Consider the following 20,232-nt stretch of genomic DNA (forward strand, 5'->3'; position numbering starts at 1 on the left):
AAAAAAGTCTTGCCATAGTTACAATGGGAAAAGCCATTTATATTAGTTACTTCTTGATCACAAATGCGTTCATATTTTCACCTGGGGCTCATTTCTGAAGAAGTTTCATCCATAACTTCATGACTCCTCATTCTTCCAGTCACCTCCTCCACGGTACCATCAGCGTCAGTGCTGGAGTTGATACAGGCTCTGGAACTGCTCAAGTGTAGACTGGAAAAGAGAGAAAATAGTGAGGTCTGTTGAGATTAAAGAGTAGGGAGCAAGTCCAGGGTGTCCTTTGGGAACAGGGAAAGGGGAGGCTGTTTGTGTACATTTTTAAAAATCTCTGTGGATACATTAGAATAAATTGCTGGGTTATGGCAGGACTTGGTTCCTTGGACAAAGAACTGTGAATTGATGACAGCTCCTCAGGCCAGAGGTGCTTTGGGAAGGCTGCTCAGAGCTCCTCTCCACGGTTGTGAGAGATCATTCCTCAGCTGATACAAGTGTGTGTGTATAAAAGTACATGAAGGAAAATCAGTGAAAAATATGAAGATTTGGTAGAAACTTGCCCGATTTATTTATTTTTGATTTTGTGGCCTGAAATGTGCATAAACTTGTTTACAGTGACAGTGAGCAAAGCAGTATGCTGGTAACTCCTGTATTGAGAACGAAGTAGGGAGTGCTGCGTAGGCTTTTTTTCATAAAATAGGCAAGTGTTGTCTATCCTGTTTGGGAAACATCGCAGCTTTCCTTTTTCATACTTTCCCCTGGCAGAATTTCTCATTCATTTTTTCATGCTTCTAGGAACAGGCTTTTAGGAAACAGTAATTCCATAATCTCTCCTCCAAATAGTTATAACACTGGGTGGATCCCATTGTGATCAGACTCTCATAAGATTTCTTTGAAAAAATTCTATCTGCACTGTGTGCAAACAGTAAGTGGTATTGCTGATACAGCTGAGGGTGGTTTGGATCACAGGCTGGGGCACCTGACTCCAAAAAGTAAAAGACCAAGGAACATATGTGTTGTAGGGGTTAGATAGACCAGAGAATATAGTATCATTTACTGATGATTTTTTCTTTACTTGGAAAATTAGTATTCTTGCAGATCTTATTAGTTTATGGCTCCCAAATGCAGGATATAAAATTGATTTCAAGATGACTGGGGTTCTGATGACCTTCCCAAGAAAATACAAAGGGGTAATTCTACCAGACATAGGCATGTTCTCTTTTGTGTTGCAGTGTACACTGTCTTACTTCACTGCCATAGATAGAAGAAATCCTTCAAGCAGGGTTCCCTGTGGAACAATAAAAACCTTAAAAGTTGTTTCTTGGCTCATGCACTAATGCATACATTTCAGAGGTTCAAAGGGGAAAGCTATGCAAAGCATCAGCCTGATCAATCAGTCTGTTCTAGCAGGCCGTACAGTCAGTAGCCATGGCAGGCAGCAGCAACCTGCATTTAATTTCAGTGTTGCTTTATTCTCCTGCAGGAGTTTGTTTATGCAAAGTTTGCTCAGGCTCTTGCTGGGCATTGGGTATCTCATTGCCTTATTGCTGTGTGATGCAGGAGGCCGATACGGATGACAACCAGGGCACACTTGGCTTCGATGAGTTCTGCGCCTTCTATAAGATGATGTCAACACGACGTGATTTGTACCTGCTAATGCTCACCTACAGCAACCACAAGGACTACCTGGATGCAGATGACCTGAGACGCTTTCTGGAGACCGAACAGAAGGTAGGCACAAGCTGGGAAAACACTTACAGTCTGTGTGCCTTTCTGTTTGCCTTTGGGAATCCATTGCCTTTTTAAAGGGGTGAAAACTTTGTTGTGATGTGTGTGAAAAATAGACAGATCTATCTGTACCAGAAGGACATTCATCCATGGGAACAGGCTGCCTGAGAAGTTGTGCTGTCTCCATTCTTGGAGGTTTTGAGGACCCGACTAGGTAACGCCCAAAGCTAACTGATGTGACCTTGCAGTTGGCCCTGCTCTGAGGAGGATTTGGGGCTGGATGACTTCCTGGGGTCCCTGAATGATCCTGTGGTCTTCCATCTAAAGACTTATGGAAGATTCTGAAGTGAGGAAAAATAATTGAACAGCAAGATGCAGTCAATGCAGGAACAAATGCGTTGGCTCATCTTTGCCTTTTTCCTCTCGTGATCTCTTTTGAAGCTGGATGCCTGGAAGTCATAAATCTCCATCAGTTCCAAACGTCTGAGAAATGAATGAATAAAAAAGCCACCTCTCTGGCACTTATCTTTTTAGATAAGTGGGGTATGTTTCCATTTCATTGGTCAATTGATCCTCCAGATGGTGAGAGGAAAATGAACACTCGCCCCAGGACACAAATCAGCTCAGCTAATCACTGACATGGACAACTCATGCCTGTGAGGCTTCTCTCCCTTGCCTAGTGCTACCCTTTCTCATACAATATGCACAGGGAAAACAAGTGTTCATCTGCACATTTGAAACTGTACCAGAAAAACCTTCTGTTGTTCCAGAGCTTTATCTTTTGAACCCACCAAACCTGTAATGTATGGGCAAATAAAGCCTCTAGGGTTTTTTTTCTTTCTCTTCTTTTAATTATTTGGTTTTAAATCACTGCCAGAAAAGGCATTGATCTGGTAGTAGATATGCTGGTGGTTTCACTTCCCCCTAAGCAAAGATTCCATGTCGCCAAAACAGTCATCAATTTAGTCACTTTATTGGCAGTCCCCTCTGCTGACAAGGGCTTTGCTGGACCACGCAGGACAGGAATATTAAATAAGAGCAGGGATAATAATTAGAGGATAAATCAACAGTAAATAGCAGGAATATTAAATAACAGTGTTAATATTGAATTATGAAAACATTGCAAGGTGAAAAAAGCTACAGCTTATCATAAATGGCCCTCTTAATAAATGACATGTACAAAGATATATTTCCTTTTGTACTCTTCCCTTTTTTGGTTGAGAATGCAAAGGAACCTTGAAGTTAACAGATTTCCTCAAGGAGCTTTCTGAGAGCATTATGTCCTAATTCTCTGTTACCCTGCTAGTAACTGATGTTTCTGTCTGCTGCATAAAGATGAGCCATTTTCTTGTTTTATTTTAAAGTAAAAACCCTTTGATAATGCAAACTAATCCTTTAATCCTACAAGAGAAGAAATCCCATTGGTTTGTGACAAAGCTTGTTCTGTTTGGATGCTCTTTGTGCCTAATAACTCCCTAACCAGATTTGACCTACAAAGCAGAACTCTGTCTTTATTGGCTGCCACCAGGCAGCTGCCAATAGGGCAGAAACTTTTCACAAAGCAGCCTAGTTCTTATCTGACCTGACACTGATTGACAGGAGTGAGAATCTCACTGGGTAACTGGAAATCCTGAGTACCACTATGGATGATCTGGCCAGTTGTTAAATTGTATGCAGAGAAAAGAGCTAAGAGAAGCTGTGATTCCCATTAACACGTCATTTTTTGCTACTTTTACAGATGACGAATGTGACTAAAGAGCACTGCCTGGAAATCATCAGCAAGTTTGAGCCCTGCCTGGAGAACAAGAAGGAGGGAGCTCTGGGCATTGATGGTGAGCTGGCTGGTGTAGCTTCTGTGGGAAAGAGGCAATTGTTTAAATGCTTATGAGAATATTGCATTCATCTGCATAATATATAGTCATAGAATTTTGTCATGTTGTATAGAGTATGCTTTTCAGAAGGTGGGGTTTTTTTAAATATCTATTATTTGCTGAGGAACCTAAAGGGAAATTGGAAATAGGAAAATCTCTTTTGAAGATTTTTAAAGGTACATCTCATGATGAAGCAGCAGTCATTGAAGTGCAGCTGGGGCTGGATGCGTCTTTATTTGTGCTTTTGGAAAATACAGTAGAATTTAGTTGCGTCATTCCTGCAGGTATTTTTGGAAATCCTTTAAGTTTTAATAAGAGGAGTGATCTGATCCAGAGTAAACACGTGAAGTAGGATAATAGCTGAAATTTGTCTAGAAGTATATGCTTTCATGACTTCTGGTGCTAAAGCCTTCGCTCTGAATATAACAATGTGGTACCATCATGATGGTAGCTGTTATTTTGAGACTGATTCTAAATCCTTTCCCCTAAACAGTAAATATTCTGCCAGATCTTACTGTCTCCAAGAACAGAATACATTCCTCAGGAATCAGATTCTGTGCAAAAATTCTAGGACCTTTTGAAAATCAATTTTTTCCATTTCTGTGGCGGTATTGTCATAGTGAAAAGAGGCAAAATATAAGTTCAGTTTGGTTTACTGCATGAAGCTGGTAGTTTCTGGGGTATTGTGTAAGGTGGTTGGGTTTTTTTTCAATAAATGATGGTTGCTTAGGATTGACTCAGGTCTGTTCTATTTCCAGACTAAATTTTCAATATGTTTTAAAGCTTATACTAATATGAAGTGAGAGTAGCAGTTGACATATTATTGTTTTCATTTTCTGGTGCTTTGCAGTCAGTGACAGTCACACAAATAATGAATAATCAGGTTAATTATCTTGCCTTCCTCACAGCTAGAAAAGCAAACTAGGCTTTTCAAACAACTGTAGTTTTCATACCAGAAAGAAAAACTGTGAAAAACCCTAGCCTGATCTTTAAAATTGCTTTGCCTAAGAATGGATGAGAAAACAGTTGAGAGTTTGTGGGTTAGGATTAGGGAGCATTTAGTGAAATAAAGGACCAGCCTGTCACAGTCAGAGAAAGTGAGTTAAGACCTTTAGAAGTGTGGCAGGATTTTTATACGGGCACTGTTTTATTTATGGAATGATGAGTGAAATGTCAGGAGAAGTCTTAAAGCAGAGACCTTTTGAATAAAGACATCATCACTGTCAGCAGGTGTTAAAGCCAGGATGTCAATGGAAATCTCAGTCTTTCATTGGTGGTGAATGAAAAGAATTTTGGGGAGACTTGAAATGGAAGTAACAGTTTTTAATGTTAATCTGTCTTGTGAAAGTGTCTGTGTATCTGTGATCAAAATGCCAGGATATGACTGCAGATCTCTGGAGGTTTTTATATGCCATGAGATTTAATGTCCCAGTAGAGTCTTTTGACAAAAATTATAAGCCTAAAATATCAGGCTTGGGTTAAATAGGCATATTTTTTTCAGGAAAGGCGCAGAGCAAGGAAATGTACAAAGCAACTAGCAATTTCTTGAAAGCAATAATCGCAATTGTGACAGGATGTAGTAGTGTTATTTATTTATCTTACGTGTTCATGAGTGTGTTGGCGAATGTAGGGATGCATTTTTAGGCTGGTTTTAGGAAGGCTACAGCAACAAACTGTATTATTTATGATGGTGTTTGTTTACAGGTTTCACCAATTACATGCGGAGTCCATCAGGGGACATATTCAACCCAGAACACTATCAAGTGAATCAGGACATGAGTTATCCTTTGAGTCACTATTTCATTACCTCTTCACATAATACCTACCTCATGGGAGATCAGCTGATGTCCCAGTCCAGGGTGGACATGTACGCATGGGTGCTACAGTCTGGCTGCCGTTGTGTAGAAGGTAAAGATCAAAAAGGAATAATCAGTAACCTTCATAGTTTTGTTTCTCCTCTGTAAAGGAAGACTCACTACTCCTGCAGAAGACATGGTAACTGGGTAGAGGAAAGAGCCTAGTAAAATAGTGTCTTCCTTTCATAAAGAACAACAAAACAATCTTACCTTATAAAGGATTCATTTCTTGAGCGTGGAAATAAGGCAGACATTTGAAGAGCAGTGTCATTGATACTGAGGAAAAAATTGTAAAAATATTTTTGTAGAGAGAATACTAACATTCAGTGGAATTGCAGGGTCTCATAGTCTTCCACGGGTGGTGGCCCCAGATGTTACTTGTCTGATGGGTGTCATTGTTTCTATTCTACAGTTGACTGCTGGGATGGGCCGGACGGTGAACCAATTGTCCACCATGGATACACTTTGACTTCCAAAATTCTCTTCAAAGATGTGATTGAAACTATCAACAAATATGCCTTTATCAAGAATGAGTATGTATACAGTCTCCCAGCTTTTGAGTCTCAGGGCTATAAACTGGAGTGTTCCCGGGCATCCTTGTAAAGGCAGTCAGTGACAATCTAACCTGCTCCTACATGTGCCAGACAGAATTCAGAGTTGTTTTCTGTGGGGAGAAAGCTTCAGAAAGAAACAGCAAGGCAAAAATGACTGAGTAGGGGCGTTCTGTATGGAGTTGTGGGGCTGTCTTTATCCCGTTCATAGAAGACAAGAGGATCAACATGTTTTGACAGTGAATGTTTTTAGTGAGTAGCTGACAGTTTAACCACATATCTCTGGATGTGTCCTCAGCCATGTCAGGGATACACTTGGTTGGTTGCTTCGGGGGGGAAGCCAGTCAGGCAGCAAAGGAATACAAAGAGACAGTAACAATTGTGGAGAAAGCAGACTGTTCAGGAGAAATAGGTTATTTTCCCTGCTTGTACATTGCTCAGGAAACCAGAGAGTTATACAATGGGAAGTTTCATACACCTTGGCAGTACTGTCCTCCTCCTGAGAGTCAAAATGTGTGTGTCAGCCTATCAATTATTTTAAGATAAATTAGTTTATCTCTATAAAAAAATTCCAGTAGGTTCTGCAAAGCAGTCCATCTGCCTTTGTTAATAGAGCTAAACTTGCACTGAAATTTCGGCCCAGGTAAACTTATTATGAGCCTGAGATTTTTGGAGTTTGCCTGAAGACATGGTAAATAAATCCAAGGAAAGCTGGCCGGCAGAATATATAGTGATGCTGCTGAAATTGTTGCAATTCTTAAAAGCTTTACAGAAACGTTAACTGGGACCACGTTACAATTTATTATTTGTGGTGGGTTTATTTTCTTTATAAGTATTGATGCTCAGTCAGAGTTTGGTACTGAACAAAACGTATTTTAGACTTGCAGGGGTTTTCTTTCCCAGTATGGGCTGGAGGCGTAGCTGTTGGGAGGCTGCAAGTTCAGCTGCTGGGAATTTAACTGTCCTCATCAATTGGGAAAGTTTTGTCCTGCAGGCATTGTCTGGCTGAAGGCCTCATTTTTCCTGATGAGGAGCTAATGAGGGCCAGATGTCAGGATAGACATCTTTTATTCATAATTAGCTCTTAATTAATGAATCCTTCATTCAGCCCTACAAAACTCACCTATACTGGCTTTTATCCTCATCCTAAAAATGTTCATCTCTGAACAGAAATCCATCTTCAGTCTGCTTTTATATGGCACCAACCATGCTGGAATCAATGTTTCACAAATCTTATCCTGATGCCTTTCCAACAACCAGGTGTTGTTATTTCTTGGCCTCAGCCTGGAGAATCAGCAGTAAATGACAACAATAAAACTAAATATAGAATTAATAATTACTGTCTTTGTAGAAGGCTTTGTTTGTATGACACTGCTCTGTTGGTAGCTAGAAAAGTTTTCATGGAAGTACTAGCACAACAGGTTTATCACTTGTTTCTGGAAGTGAGAAGGTAAAAACAAAGCCCCTTTGGGGATCTTTTGAGTTCTCGGAATGTTTTTTTATTATTGGGTGTTGGACTAGATGACCTTTAAAGGTCCTTCCAACTCAAACTATTCTGTGATTCTATGATTTACCTGTGAGAGTACAAAGGCACTGAATCACTGATTAAAGAGGAGAGTTGAAGGCACTGGCTATTTTGGTTTTCCTTACGAATGGCATGCTAGAATCTCTTTGGTAGGAAGTGGAGGTCAGGACTAGTGTAGGAAGGTGAAAAGTATGCTCTGGAAAAAAATGTATGAAATCAGATTGCAGAAGTTTAACTGTCCTGTGGCTGTCAAAAAGTCAACCATTGAGTTTGCAGTGAGTAGTGGGGTATCAGTCCTTTGCCCACGCTGATTTATCTGACCCCTCTGGATTTCATTGGTTGTGATGCCTGTTACAGGAATGGCTCAGACAGTAATAACCCTTATCTTCTTAATGCTATAAAAGCTAAATTTGCAGTTGATACTTGCCTATGTCTCTGCCAGGTACCCGGTTATCTTGTCAATTGAGAACCATTGCAGTGTTGTTCAGCAGAAGAAGATGGCTCAGTATCTTACAGAAATTCTGGGAGACAAACTGGATCTGTCTTCTGTGCACAATGATGATTCTACCAAGCTCCCTTCACCAGCAAGTCTTAAAGGAAAGATACTAGTAAAGGTGAAAACCTCCTTTGTTTGTTCCATCCCTCTTTTTGTTTGTGATGATTATGATTTCTTCCTGGTTATCACTTACACCCTAACTGAAATCATTTTACAAAAAGAAGTCTTTAAGAATCTGGTACTTAAGGTTCCGAACAAATACCTTCTCAACGAATAAGAACCTGGTTGTGTGCCTTGAATAATTTCTCTTTTTTTTTTAAAAATAAAAGTGTGATAGCAAGAGCTGCATGCTAACCTGCCCATGTAATCCTTTTATCTTCTAGGGGAAGAAACTTCCAGCCAACATAAGTGATGATGCAGAGGAAGGTGAAGTTTCTGATGAGGACAGCGCTGATGAGATTGATGATGACTGTAAACTAATGAATGGAGATGTAAGTTAAGTGAGCATTTGAATGTAAATGTATGTTAATTTTTCCCAGCCCTTTGAGAATAAACCTTGTATGACTTCTCTGGAATATGGATGTGGTCTAATCTTTGGGATTCATCACAAGTCTTGTAGGTTCTAAACCTTCAGGGGCACAGATTTGACAAAAGTGCATACTCAGCAGCACCAGTTCTAGAGATTGTGTTTCAAGTTTGGAATTTTGTGTCTTTTAATACTTTAAATAATAGTATCTTATGATTCTTTATTGCATCATAGTGATCTTCCTTTCAAATGCTGAAAAAGAAAAAAATTCTACTTATGTCAAATTGCTATCATCATTACAGAGCACCCCTTTGGTTTGCTGAATGCTAGGTTTAGTTGATTTTTACTGTAAGGAGGTGTTAAAAAGGGAGAATATTTTAATCTCTGCTTGCTTCAACCTGAAAATCCCTTATTTCTTTATCCTTTTTAAAAGCTAATTTTTTTTTGTCACTTTAATCTTCTGGCAAGTGACATTGAACCTTACAGCAACAATATAAAATACACAGCAAGCCCATTTAATATCATAAACTAGATTGCCTTGCGGAGAGATTGCATTTTCAGTCCTCTCTCCCTCAGGCTATTTCCTCACTTTGTATTATGGATTTGATCCTCTACATCTAAAGCTAAAAGAGAGAGTTCTTTATGAATAAGTCTACCAAAGAGGAAAAATAAATTGTTTAGTTTTTTAAATTATTATGTTTTAACATATCCCTTTTGAATGTTTTAAAGCTGAGATCTGTGATGTTTCAATACTTCATATTTTTTTATGCTTTCTTGTTACATGATATATCTTTTCCAAGGGGAAGGTGGTGTACAGCGGAGTGGTGATACAGCTCAGTCCAGTGGGCTTTCCACCCAAATAAGATCAGGCCTGGAATCAAGGCATGAATGACAATTTTGAACAGAGAGGAAATGAGTTGAAAGCCAAACCAAAAGCTTTTACAAACCACTTAGGGGCTACCTGTGTAGTTGCCTGTGCAGGGAAACTGGAACTGTGCAAACTGAACAAAATGAGAATTGGACTTTTCTTGACTTTGAAACTTTACTGTAATCAACAGTTTGCTCCGCTTGTTTTCCTGTTTTTTAGTTCTTTTGTCTATATCCCAGGCATGGCAGGCTGTTTCCAATGTCCAAAGGGAACAAGGCGGGTGATTTGACAGCCCTGCTGAAATCAGGGGCACTGTGGTACTCAAGATCCTGATTTTGCAAGTTTTCTAGATAATTTCTAGACTTAAAGTGGTTTGTTTCCAGAGGATCCTGATGGAGATGCTTGAACAAGCAGAAATGTTAGCAGGTCTCATTGCTAGAAATTACTTTTGCCATGGTTCTTTTTGACTTCGCCCACACATATGCTATTTATAAAGAGATGTCAAATAATTCTTATTTTTCTTCCATTAAATGGATGGAGAAATTAATGTCAGTAAGAAAAGTGTCGTTATTCATAATAAAATTAGGTAGTAACGTGTTATGGCTGGGTGTATTATCCTTACTAGAGGCTTGGTAGGCATTGCTTTGCTGACCTCATTGTCTTTGTTACTAACTTCACTTTGCTATGAGGTTTACTGATGCTTTAAATCTGAGATTTGCTACATCTGGTTTGCTTTCCAAGCCAAATTTTGAAGAGCTCAGAAAATCATAGCTTGTTTCATGACAAATTTAACTGGGAATTCTTAAGGCCTATTGAGAAAACACAATCTGTCACCTCTTAAAAGACCTGGGATTGTGAGTTCATGCTTCATGGATGACAAAGAAAACTCTGGATTTCTATCTTTGTTTCCCCGACTCCCTCACATGGGCTATGGTGTGCACAGAAGGAGGGAACAGGAATTCTCTTACTCTCTCATCACTTCAGACAATCTGTTTATGCTTTAGATCTAACATCTACTTCAGGGCCTCGTGTGCTTCCACACCTCACATTAAGTGTGTTACAGAGCTGCAGGGAATTGCTTCACGTTATGCAAATGAAGAAACTTTTTTTTTTTCTTTTTTTTCTTGCACATAACATTTTAGTTTGCGTTAATCTTGGCTGGAATTACTATGACTTTTTTTCATCACTACCTAGTTTAATAATTCTGTTTTGTTTGTAGGCATCTACTAATAGGAAAAGAGTGGAGAATATAGCAAAGAAAAAACTTGACTCACTGATAAAGGAGTCTAAAATCCGTGACTGTGAAGATCCAAACAATTTTACAGTTACCACTCTACCATCATCAGGAAAGGCTGGTCTGAAAGCAGATAGTAAGAAGGTGAACATGTTTTACTGTGTTTCACTTATCTCTAGATCTTGTTGCTGTTTTGTTTGTCTCTATAGCTACATCGTACTGTTATTTTATAACAATAATGCTTGCACTTTCAAAGGTGGATGTCTAAAGTTGGGCTTTTAAATCTGTTTTGAGACTCCCCAGTAGAGCTAGCTCAGTTCATCTGAGGTGTCTGCAGCTATCATAGTGCTAATGAAACGAAAGTATGCTCAGCACTTCCCTTAGAACAAGATAGTGTGAGTCACACGATGAATTTTGCAGAGTCTATTTGCCAGTAGGTCCCTATCTCCTGTCTAGGTTAGCCAGGATAATACAACTCGGGAATAACCAGAGTGCCAAAACATTCACCTGGGATGTGGGGGATCCAAGTTCATGTCCCCAGTCAGACTTAGGTGGAACTGGGATTTTGAAGCTATGTTTTCCATTCTTGGATGACTGCCTTGACCGCCGCGTATTTGGCTATTTCAATATATAAGAAAACACATTCCCTTCTGTAATATTTTGTCATGATAAATTATTAATGCCTCATTTTGCTTATATAAAAGCTATATTATAAGTAAAAATACTTTTCAGATTTATGTCCGTTTAGTAGAAGCTTCTATTTAATTTGCTGATAATGTGATTTTAGTTTGAGCTGGTTTTATGATTCACGCTTGATGCAGAGGGACAGTCGGTTATTGCAGATGAATAATGAAATATGGCAGTCCTTCAAAATAGAAACTGAAATGCTAACCACCTCTTTCTCCAAAGTCCAATGACTTTCTTCAATAACTTCGGAGAAAGAGGTGTTTTAGCATTTCCATTTGTTGTGTTTTATTAGCTTACTGAATAAATCATACGTTACTGACCTCGGGTTCATAGCTGTATTCATTCAGTTAATGATGATGCCAGGTGAACATCACTGTCAGATACACAAAGCTTTTTTTTCTTGCTCACACAGCAATTGGAGCATGAAATATACAGGTGAAATGACTTTTCAACAGAAATAATTTTATTTTCCATTATAAAAAGTGCATATGAAAGTTGGGCTTTTTTTCCTCAGTTCTCTATGTTCTATGCATTTACATTTGTATTTTAATTTTATATATAACAATGTACTCAGCCCACAGACTTCATGAATTTGAGGTATTGTCATTTTAGATTTTTTAATAAGCCACAAAAAGCTTAGGAAGGTTGTTGCATGCAAATGAAAAACATTGGAGATCTGCCAGTAACAAGCAGGTGTACTAACTAGGGATTAAAACTCGATGAGAACTGAAAATCAACTTCCTAAAACTTTCTATGGCATGAGTTTTGTGTGTACTCTTAAGCCTAATGGTTTACATATGGTATCAGACAATTGGTCTTGTAAGATCCACTACAAGGCCAAGACTTCAAGAATCCTTTTGCATTCTGGAGTTAACCAGCATAGTCTGTGTTTTATTAGTCTAGGAAACAACGAAACTGCAAGGTCATGTTAAAAACCAGTGGCACCAATGAGCATGTACATTTTTAGGGATTAACGAGAATTGAGTTTCTTACCGTGAAGTGTCCTATTAAAACTGTGGAATTGGCAGAAAGAAGTCCTGTTAAACTACACTTTTCAAATATTAAGCTACAAACCAGTCTGTAGCACATACAGTGAATGTATGTGGTATGGGGACATTCAAACTTTGCCTGGATGAAAATAAAGTTGGGTTTAGGTATTTGTGTGGTTTCTGTCTGCTCTGAAAGTTCCCGTGGACAGCAGTGATAGCAACTATTGCTGGGATACAAGGCCTGGTACTCAGCTTGTGGTTTAAAAAAAAAGAAAAAAGTGCATTGGTCTGGTCCAGGTATGTTGACAGTTTAGGGAGGATTAGCTTCCCCAGCTATTTCTGATAACACTCAAATATGCTGTCTGTAGTACTCTGTTTGGTCTGCGACATTATTCTTTCTGTTTGGTTGCTTTAGAATAAACTTGAGGATGATGTGGAATCTGGGGAAGACTTCAGTACCAACAAAAGGCACAGCCGGTCCTTGATGGGCAGTTTTTCTAAACGCAAGGTGAGCCAATCGATAGGTTAATTCTACACTAAGTGTTCTTGGATAGGTTTTTCCTTTGCACACGGTGATGGAGAGGTGGGTCATGGTTGCATTGTCTGGCAGAGGATGCTGTCAGACTGCTCACTGAATAGGTAGGCTGAATAACTGGTTATAATTGTGCGTACCAGATAGTTTCAATGTCTAAAAGTATCCAAGATCTAACCTGAAAAACAAAAAAATTAATTTGCACCTTTTATCTGAGAATTTGTGGTTCCTTTATAAAAAGGCTCTGGCCTTGGGCTGTCTTCCCCCTGTGCTCACATGTTGTTCTGCAAGGCTGAGTATTACAAAAGCTGTCATTTCCCATTGTCTGTAATTAACATATTCATTGGCATAACAAAGCCGAATGGTGTCCAGCTGCTGAAACGTTGATCAGATGGTTATGATATTATGGTTTTATTTCCTTGTGGCACAGAAAAAAGGAAGCAAATTGAAAAAGACGACAAGTCTGGAAGAGGGTGAAGATGATTCGGATTCTCAAGGAAATGTAGCCAAGAGCTCTGTACCTTACAGCAGGTTTGTTAACAAGTAGTTTAGCAAGTCTGTTTCTAAAAAAGACACCTGCCTAAATGTACCAAATAAATCGATCTACTTCAGGTCTAGAAGCCAATTTGTTGAAGGCTGCAGGCATGTGCCAGGAATCTGGTGTAAGGGTAGATCTGATGTCTGCCACAAGATCATCAGAATGACCTCCTGGTGCCATTCAGACTAATTAGCAAAGTACAGTGAACCTTGTATGGGTTTTGAGCTCTTACCATCTCATCTAGCTGACATACAGGCCGTTTGATTGGTGGCCCAGTGAATCCATTAAGGTGGATTTGCAGCGTATCAGGTCCCCTGTTGATTTTTTTCTTTACTGTTTCATAATTTGTCAACTGAAGTTGCATCAACATCCAGGTGATGATTTTGATCTTTCTTTTGAAATTGCCTCTTCAAAAATCCTGATATCAAAGATCCTTTGCAGAATGGTTGCATAAGCTTCAGGCTTCAAAAGTAAGAATTCAGATCAAGCAGTTCTCTAGGGTACTTCGGAGCTTTCTATGGGAAGTTCATAGATATGCTGTTAGTTATCACTTTACCTGAAGCAAATGAGGAGGATCAGAACATTACTTTCTTACTGTTTCTTTGGGATTTAACAAGGTTTTTTTGTTAGTACTTGACTTGAGAAGTAAATATATATGTGAATAGGTATTGCACCCTTTCTCTACGACTTCTGTGCTTTGACAATGAAGCTCTATGTGGTATAAAACTATTAAGTACCTCCTTGGTGGAAGAAAACCTTCTTAGATTTCTTTACCCTGGTTTATTTTTAAATATGAAAGATAAAATTTACCCCTTAATTAATGGTAAATTAATTTGTTTTATCTTTCCAGGATAAACCGACAGAAGAAAACAATGAAGCTGTCCAGGGCACTCTCTGACCTGGTGAAATACACAAAGTCTGTTGGCATCCATGATGTTGAAACTGAAAGTAGGTTGAACTAAAAGTCTGTTGAAAATAATTGCTATACAAAGAAACTGAAAGGTTTATGTTCTTACATATCCTCTTATTAAAAGGTGGATTTCTGTTTGTTTCTCCCTGACTCTGAAAAGAGTTTAACACAAGAACTGCACACACTAAAGCTATACTATCTTGAAGTAGCTGACCACTGGTGCCATTCAGAATCCACCATCCACCAAGTGAGTCTAGAGTTGTGTGACAGCTTCCATAAAGGAGAATAAGTTACTGCAGGTAGTAAGTAGTACACATGTAGTCTTTGCCATCTTGTGTAAAAGTTGCACACAAGGTACACAACGCTTACATCCTGGGAAATAACAGAGGACTTAGTTATGCTCTTGGGCAGAATGGTCTGAAGAGCATTTCAAGCATAAAGTTTAGATTTTTAAGTCAAATGTGATGAAATAACAGCATTACATTTCTAGAATATTTCAGTCCTCTTTCTAAGTTTTCTGCATCTTATTTTGACAGGAATCAAGGTTTAGTTAAAAGTGTCAGAAAGAGAGAATTGCTTGCCAGAAAACATACTTTCCTTGAACAAATTCCAAAAATCTTAGAGTATTTTTTTTAAACTTCTTAATGAAGATTCTGGTCATTCATTATGTTCAGCTTCATTTTCCCAACCATAACTCCTCCGATAAGCACAATGATTTTGCTATAATGTAAGGAAAGTACAGTTCCTTCTGAGTGGGATGTATTCAAATGATGCTTGATAGTTATAAGGAACTAGTGCTATGTAGTTTTGAATGCTTTAACTAGATAATAAATAAATAAATAAGGACATTACTTCTAATCCCTTCCTCTCTTCTTTGTAGTCTCTTCCAGCTGGCAGGTTTCATCTTTCAGCGAAACAAAAGCCCACCAGATACTACAGCAAAAGCCAGCACAGTATCTACGTTTCAACCAGCATCAATTGTCCCGCATCTACCCATCTTCTTACCGGGTGGACTCCAGCAACTACAATCCCCAGCCATTCTGGAATGCTGGCTGCCAACTTGGTGAGCAGAAAGAAAACTTGTCTATTTTTGTTTCATTTTTGGAGGGATGTTTTAATAAGAGCTATGGAATCACCCCTTAAAATACTATGAGTTCTCTGCTCATCCAGCTTTACTGACAATTGAATCCTCCTAGTTACTGTCTATGTTGGTACCTAGATAAATTACCTCAAACATGCATCTTACATGCAAGTAATTGTCTGATAAATGGAAATAAATTAATATTGTGGTTTGGGCTGACCTTCTCAAATGCAAGAGGACTTCAGAGTTCAGACTCTTGTCTGGAAGAGCTTCTCTCCCTCAAGCTGTGATTTATACGATATAAGAGAATTCTTTTTCATAAAACATTTGAGTTTTTGCATCCAAGAAGTCAAATGTGAAAATGTCCTTCCTTTAACTTGGTTCTACAAACAAGAATGTTGTTAACGTACTCAGTAAGTAATAGCACCTTTTTGGTTTTTTGTAAAAAAAATAGTTGCACTAAACTACCAGTCAGAGGGAAGAATGCTGCAACTGAACCGGGCCAAATTTAGTGCCAATGGGAATTGTGGCTATGTCCTCAAACCAAACTGCATGTGTCAAGGTAAGAAAAACGAACAAAATAAGTAGATCACTTACTGCATGAGGAGAGTGGGTGTGGATCCTTATTATAGTTTGTTAAAAATGCACTTCTGATCAAGAAGCAAATAAGCCAGAAGGTTTCTATAATTAAAGTCATCCCCAAAATTGCACTTATTTCACATTATGTGACTTCTCATTCTTACAGGTGTGTTTAATCCAAATTCTGAAGACCCACTGCCTGGTCAATTGAAGAAACAGCTGGTTCTAAGAATTATCAGTGGTCAACAACTCCCAAAACCACGTGATTCCATGTTGGGAGACAGAGGAGAGGTATGGAACACTGAGACTTTTAACAGATGGTTCTTGTTGGCATTGATTTAATGTTGCTGCTTTAGAACATATTTATCGTATGTGTCCATTTTTAGTATATTTTAAAGGTTTTACTCAAATATCTACTAAATTAGAAATTGTTCATATGAAGACCAGTGTTTAAAGTTCATTTTAGAACAGAAAAATAGAGTAGAACAGAGCAATGATCACAAATGCATACAGCCTGATTATTCTAAATTATGCTTTTATGATTTAGCCAGAGATCTCTCACCAGCATAATAATCTGTTACAGAAAGGCTCAGGACCAATAATTATTAAGACAATAATGTACAATGGCCCCATTGTGTCATGGGCCCATCGAGCGCCCTTCAAACCGGGACACATTGTCAAAGCTGTGTGCTTGAATTTCATCTTTTTCAATATTTGTTACTTTCTGTTTTCCAGATTATAGATCCATTTGTTGAAGTAGAAGTTATAGGCTTGCCTGTTGATTGCTTCAAAGAACAAACTAGAGTAGTTGATGATAATGGTAAGATTCTGTGGTTCTTAGGGGTTTTTTTTATAGCTGAAACATCTTCTTTCAGGCAAGTTTTGTTCATAAAGATACAAGTAGATGAAATTTGGTGCCCATTAGGGCAAAGCATTGACAGATCAATTTAAGTGTTCTTGATGTTAATCAGACTTGGGTCTTGAATTCTTCAACTGAGTTGGTGTAATGTTGTGAAGGTCTTGATGAAAACAGGTCTCACTGTGAGAAAGAAGGATATTTGGAGCTTGCTGTGGTCAAAAGAAAGTCAGGTTGGCCAAACACCTGCTGAAAGCAGGGCCAACTTTAAATAAGATCCGACTATGTTTCTTGCAAATTCTTGTGCTGTTGTGTCTTCTACTGAAGTGAGTGGCAGTATTGGATTTTCCAAGAAAAATGATCAAACTGTTAGGAAATCTAGAATAACATTGCATGTTTAAGCATTCCTTATGTAGGCAGTCTTCTTTTTTTCTTGCATGTTGTGAATGAAATATCTAAAAGCTGATTCCTTCATTCTGAGGTTTTAACCCCATGTGGGAGGAAACGCTGGTGTTCACAGTACACATGCCAGAGATTGCACTGATTCGGTTCCTTGTGTGGGATCACGATCCAATCGGGCGGGATTTCATTGGACAGAGAACAATAGCTTTCAGCAGTATGATGCCAGGTAAGACAGAAATGCTGACATCCCGAATCATTTGGCTGGGACTTTTCTCTGTGATAACTGAAGCTGCAAATGCTGGATTAATGTGTGTATGTGGCTCTACTGCAGAAATTCCCAGTTAGAACAAGAGCCTGGGAGTTTGGACCCGGAGTTCTCTGCCTTGGTCCACTACTGACTTATGGTGATGAAGACTAAATCAATTAACTCTGGGACTAGATTTTTAAAAACATAGGTGAGATTGTTAAACAGGATGGCTAAATATTGTGGATTTGGAAGACTGACATACAGAATCTTTACTCCTGTTATCTCATGCAGCTTTTTCCTCCATTTTCTTCACACCACTTTTTGAAAGACAATAAAGTTTTGATTTGTCTTATTGCTGTCAGTAATAGTTTAATATAGAATAGGTGTTTACCTATTCTAATGATGGGATCCAGATTATTACATGCCGTTTTCTGTCAGTGTCATATTTCTGTTTTCAGTTCAGTCTTCTTTCACTTTACAGCTTCTTCTGTGTATATTTTTCTTTTCTGTCAAAGTAAAGAAAAAGGTTTGTGTTTAAGATTGAAAACAAACACTCGGTCTCAATAAAATGAACTTGGTGGAAATGTGTGCAGTATTAATACTGGACTGCAAGAGAGAATGTGTCAAGTTTAAGTCACGGATTGACAGCAGCAATAACGGACATGAGGAAAAAACAGGACACGGCTTTTTTATAAAATAAAGGGCATAAGAAGAAATAGCAGTGAAGTTTGTAAGTGGGATGACTCGGGTCACTAAGTGTGACCAGGTGATGCGCAAGAATGGATACTTATTGCAGGCAGGAGCTGGGGGGAAAAGTGGTTAATTTCTTTTGCTGTTCACGAAAGGAAAGTCTCCAGATGCTCTTTGGATCATCTGCTTCAGCTCCTTCTCAGCTTTGGTGACTCTGTTTCAGGTTACCGACATGTGTACCTGGAAGGTATAGAAGAGGCATCCATCTTCGTTCATGTGGCTATTAATGACATCTGTGGTAAGGTGAGTGCCTTCGGTGTAAGCTAATACAGTTTGCGTATGTAAATGAACTGACGGGATTTCATATCACACCAGGGAAGCTGAATATCTTACAGGTCCTGGAGAATCTCAAAGCCAGTTTATACTCACTCGCAATGACAGGCTGAGCTTTCTCTAGTAGGAAGCTGTAATGGCATCGTGACAGCAGGAGGCGGCGTTGAATAGGCTGGGAATCCTGATGCCTTTTCTTGTGGTTCTGTTGGTGTAAGAGGAATTCAAACAGTTCTTAAAACAGCTTTTTTAATTGCTAGATTTTAGTAAGAAGGTTTATGGGATGAAACAGAGATAAATCCCAGGAAATCTTCGTTTTGTATTTATAGGAGGAAGTGCTGTTTCTGGAAAGACATTTTAGTTCAGTTCCTGCTTTTTTTTTGTTTGATGTCTAATGCAAAACCTTTAGGCGGGTATAGCTTCATCCTGACAGGGCTAGGAGTCTTGCCTGGAACTCCCTGTGATGGTGTTATGAATCTGTTTGAATTTAGCTCTACCAAGCAAGAGCCTTTAGGAACTTTAGGTGACAGAGAGGGGGTTGGTGTTGGTCTGAGCAGAACACAGCAGCCGAACAGTGTTTAATTTTGGCGACAGGGCCTGTCACAGAGAAGGGGCTGGCACCCAGATCCTGGTAAAAAGGCCATTTAGTCCCAGGCTTCAGGCAAGAGTGCTGGCAGGCTGCACATTTCAATGCTAAGATCTTCCCTGACTTTATTTTTGGGTTCAAGGGAACTGTATAGGACACAAGTCATGCCTGTTTTGACTGTGGGTAGGGATGCAGTTGTTCTCGGTAACCTTGCAAACACTTGCTGGCCACAGCCATTGGGACTGATTCAAACAGCTTTAAATTTTGTTATGGACTCCCTTGGAGTTCTTGTGTTAAGATCTATTGCTCTTTCTTGCATAGTTCTATCAAACTCTCCATGCTTCTAACAAGAAAGTCAGATAGCTCAGCCTCAGGAATTGAATTGATCTGACTAGTGACAGTGTCCCTCACCTGTGTCCTTTAATGAAAGCAGGTGTCTATTTGCTGTATGCATCCAGCAGAGAAGATGACTGCTCTGGCCAGCCCTACTCATCCTTTTTGTGAATTCTTCTTTTCTGTTCTGTTCTTAGTAAAAGTGATGGAGAATAGGCAGCTTATCCTCCTCTTCCCAGTGTTGTGAGCACTCATGATGCTACACTTGTTTGCTGCTTTCAGGTGATGTCCTCTGTGCTACTCTCTCAGTGCCATTGTAAGGATAGCAAATATTTAGAATCATAGAATCATAGAATGGTTAGAGTTGGAAGGGACCTTAAAGATCATCGAGTTCCAACCCCCCCTGCCATGGGCAGGGACACCTCCACTAGAGCAGGTTGCTCAAAGCCCCATCCAGCCTGGCCTTGAAGGGATGGGGCAGCCACAACTTCCCTGGGCAACCTGTTCCAGTGCTTCACTACCCTCACAGTAAAGAATTTCCTCCTAATATCTAATCTAAATCTCCCCTCTTCCAATTTAAAACCATTACCCCTTGTCCTGTCACTACATCTCCTGACAAAGAGTCCCTCTCCGGCTCTCCTGGAGGCTCCCTTCAGATATTGGAAGGCTGCTATGAGGTCTCCCTGGAGCCTTCTCTTCTCCAGGCCGAACAACCCCAACTCTCTCAGCCTGTCTTCATAGGGGAGGTGCTCCAGCCCTCTGATCATCTTCGTGGCCCTCCGCTGGACCCGTTCCAACAGGTCCATGCCCTTCCTGTGTTGAGGAT

At 39.3% G+C, this 20,232-nt stretch overlaps 1 protein-coding gene across 1 annotated transcript in view; it reads left to right on the plus strand.

Annotated features, from left to right (window-relative positions):
• PLCH2 (phospholipase C eta 2) overlaps positions 1-20,232 on the plus strand; it is a 75,433-nt gene that overhangs the window by 44,571 nt on the left and 10,630 nt on the right. Inside the window, 16 exon segments of the mRNA XM_074161525.1 lie at positions 1,552-1,722; positions 3,458-3,551; positions 5,295-5,498; positions 5,859-5,979; positions 7,965-8,136; positions 8,402-8,509; positions 10,632-10,790; positions 12,738-12,830; positions 13,285-13,385; positions 14,243-14,340; positions 15,183-15,365; positions 15,838-15,945; positions 16,129-16,253; positions 16,698-16,782; positions 17,300-17,446; positions 18,381-18,460. Of these exon segments, the coding sequence (XP_074017626.1) occupies positions 1,552-1,722; positions 3,458-3,551; positions 5,295-5,498; positions 5,859-5,979; positions 7,965-8,136; positions 8,402-8,509; positions 10,632-10,790; positions 12,738-12,830; positions 13,285-13,385; positions 14,243-14,340; positions 15,183-15,365; positions 15,838-15,945; positions 16,129-16,253; positions 16,698-16,782; positions 17,300-17,446; positions 18,381-18,460 (2,049 nt within the window).

This window comes from Numenius arquata, chromosome 20 (genome assembly GCF_964106895.1).
Source record: "Numenius arquata chromosome 20, bNumArq3.hap1.1, whole genome shotgun sequence".
Taxonomy (NCBI): Eukaryota; Metazoa; Chordata; class Aves; order Charadriiformes; family Scolopacidae; genus Numenius; species Numenius arquata.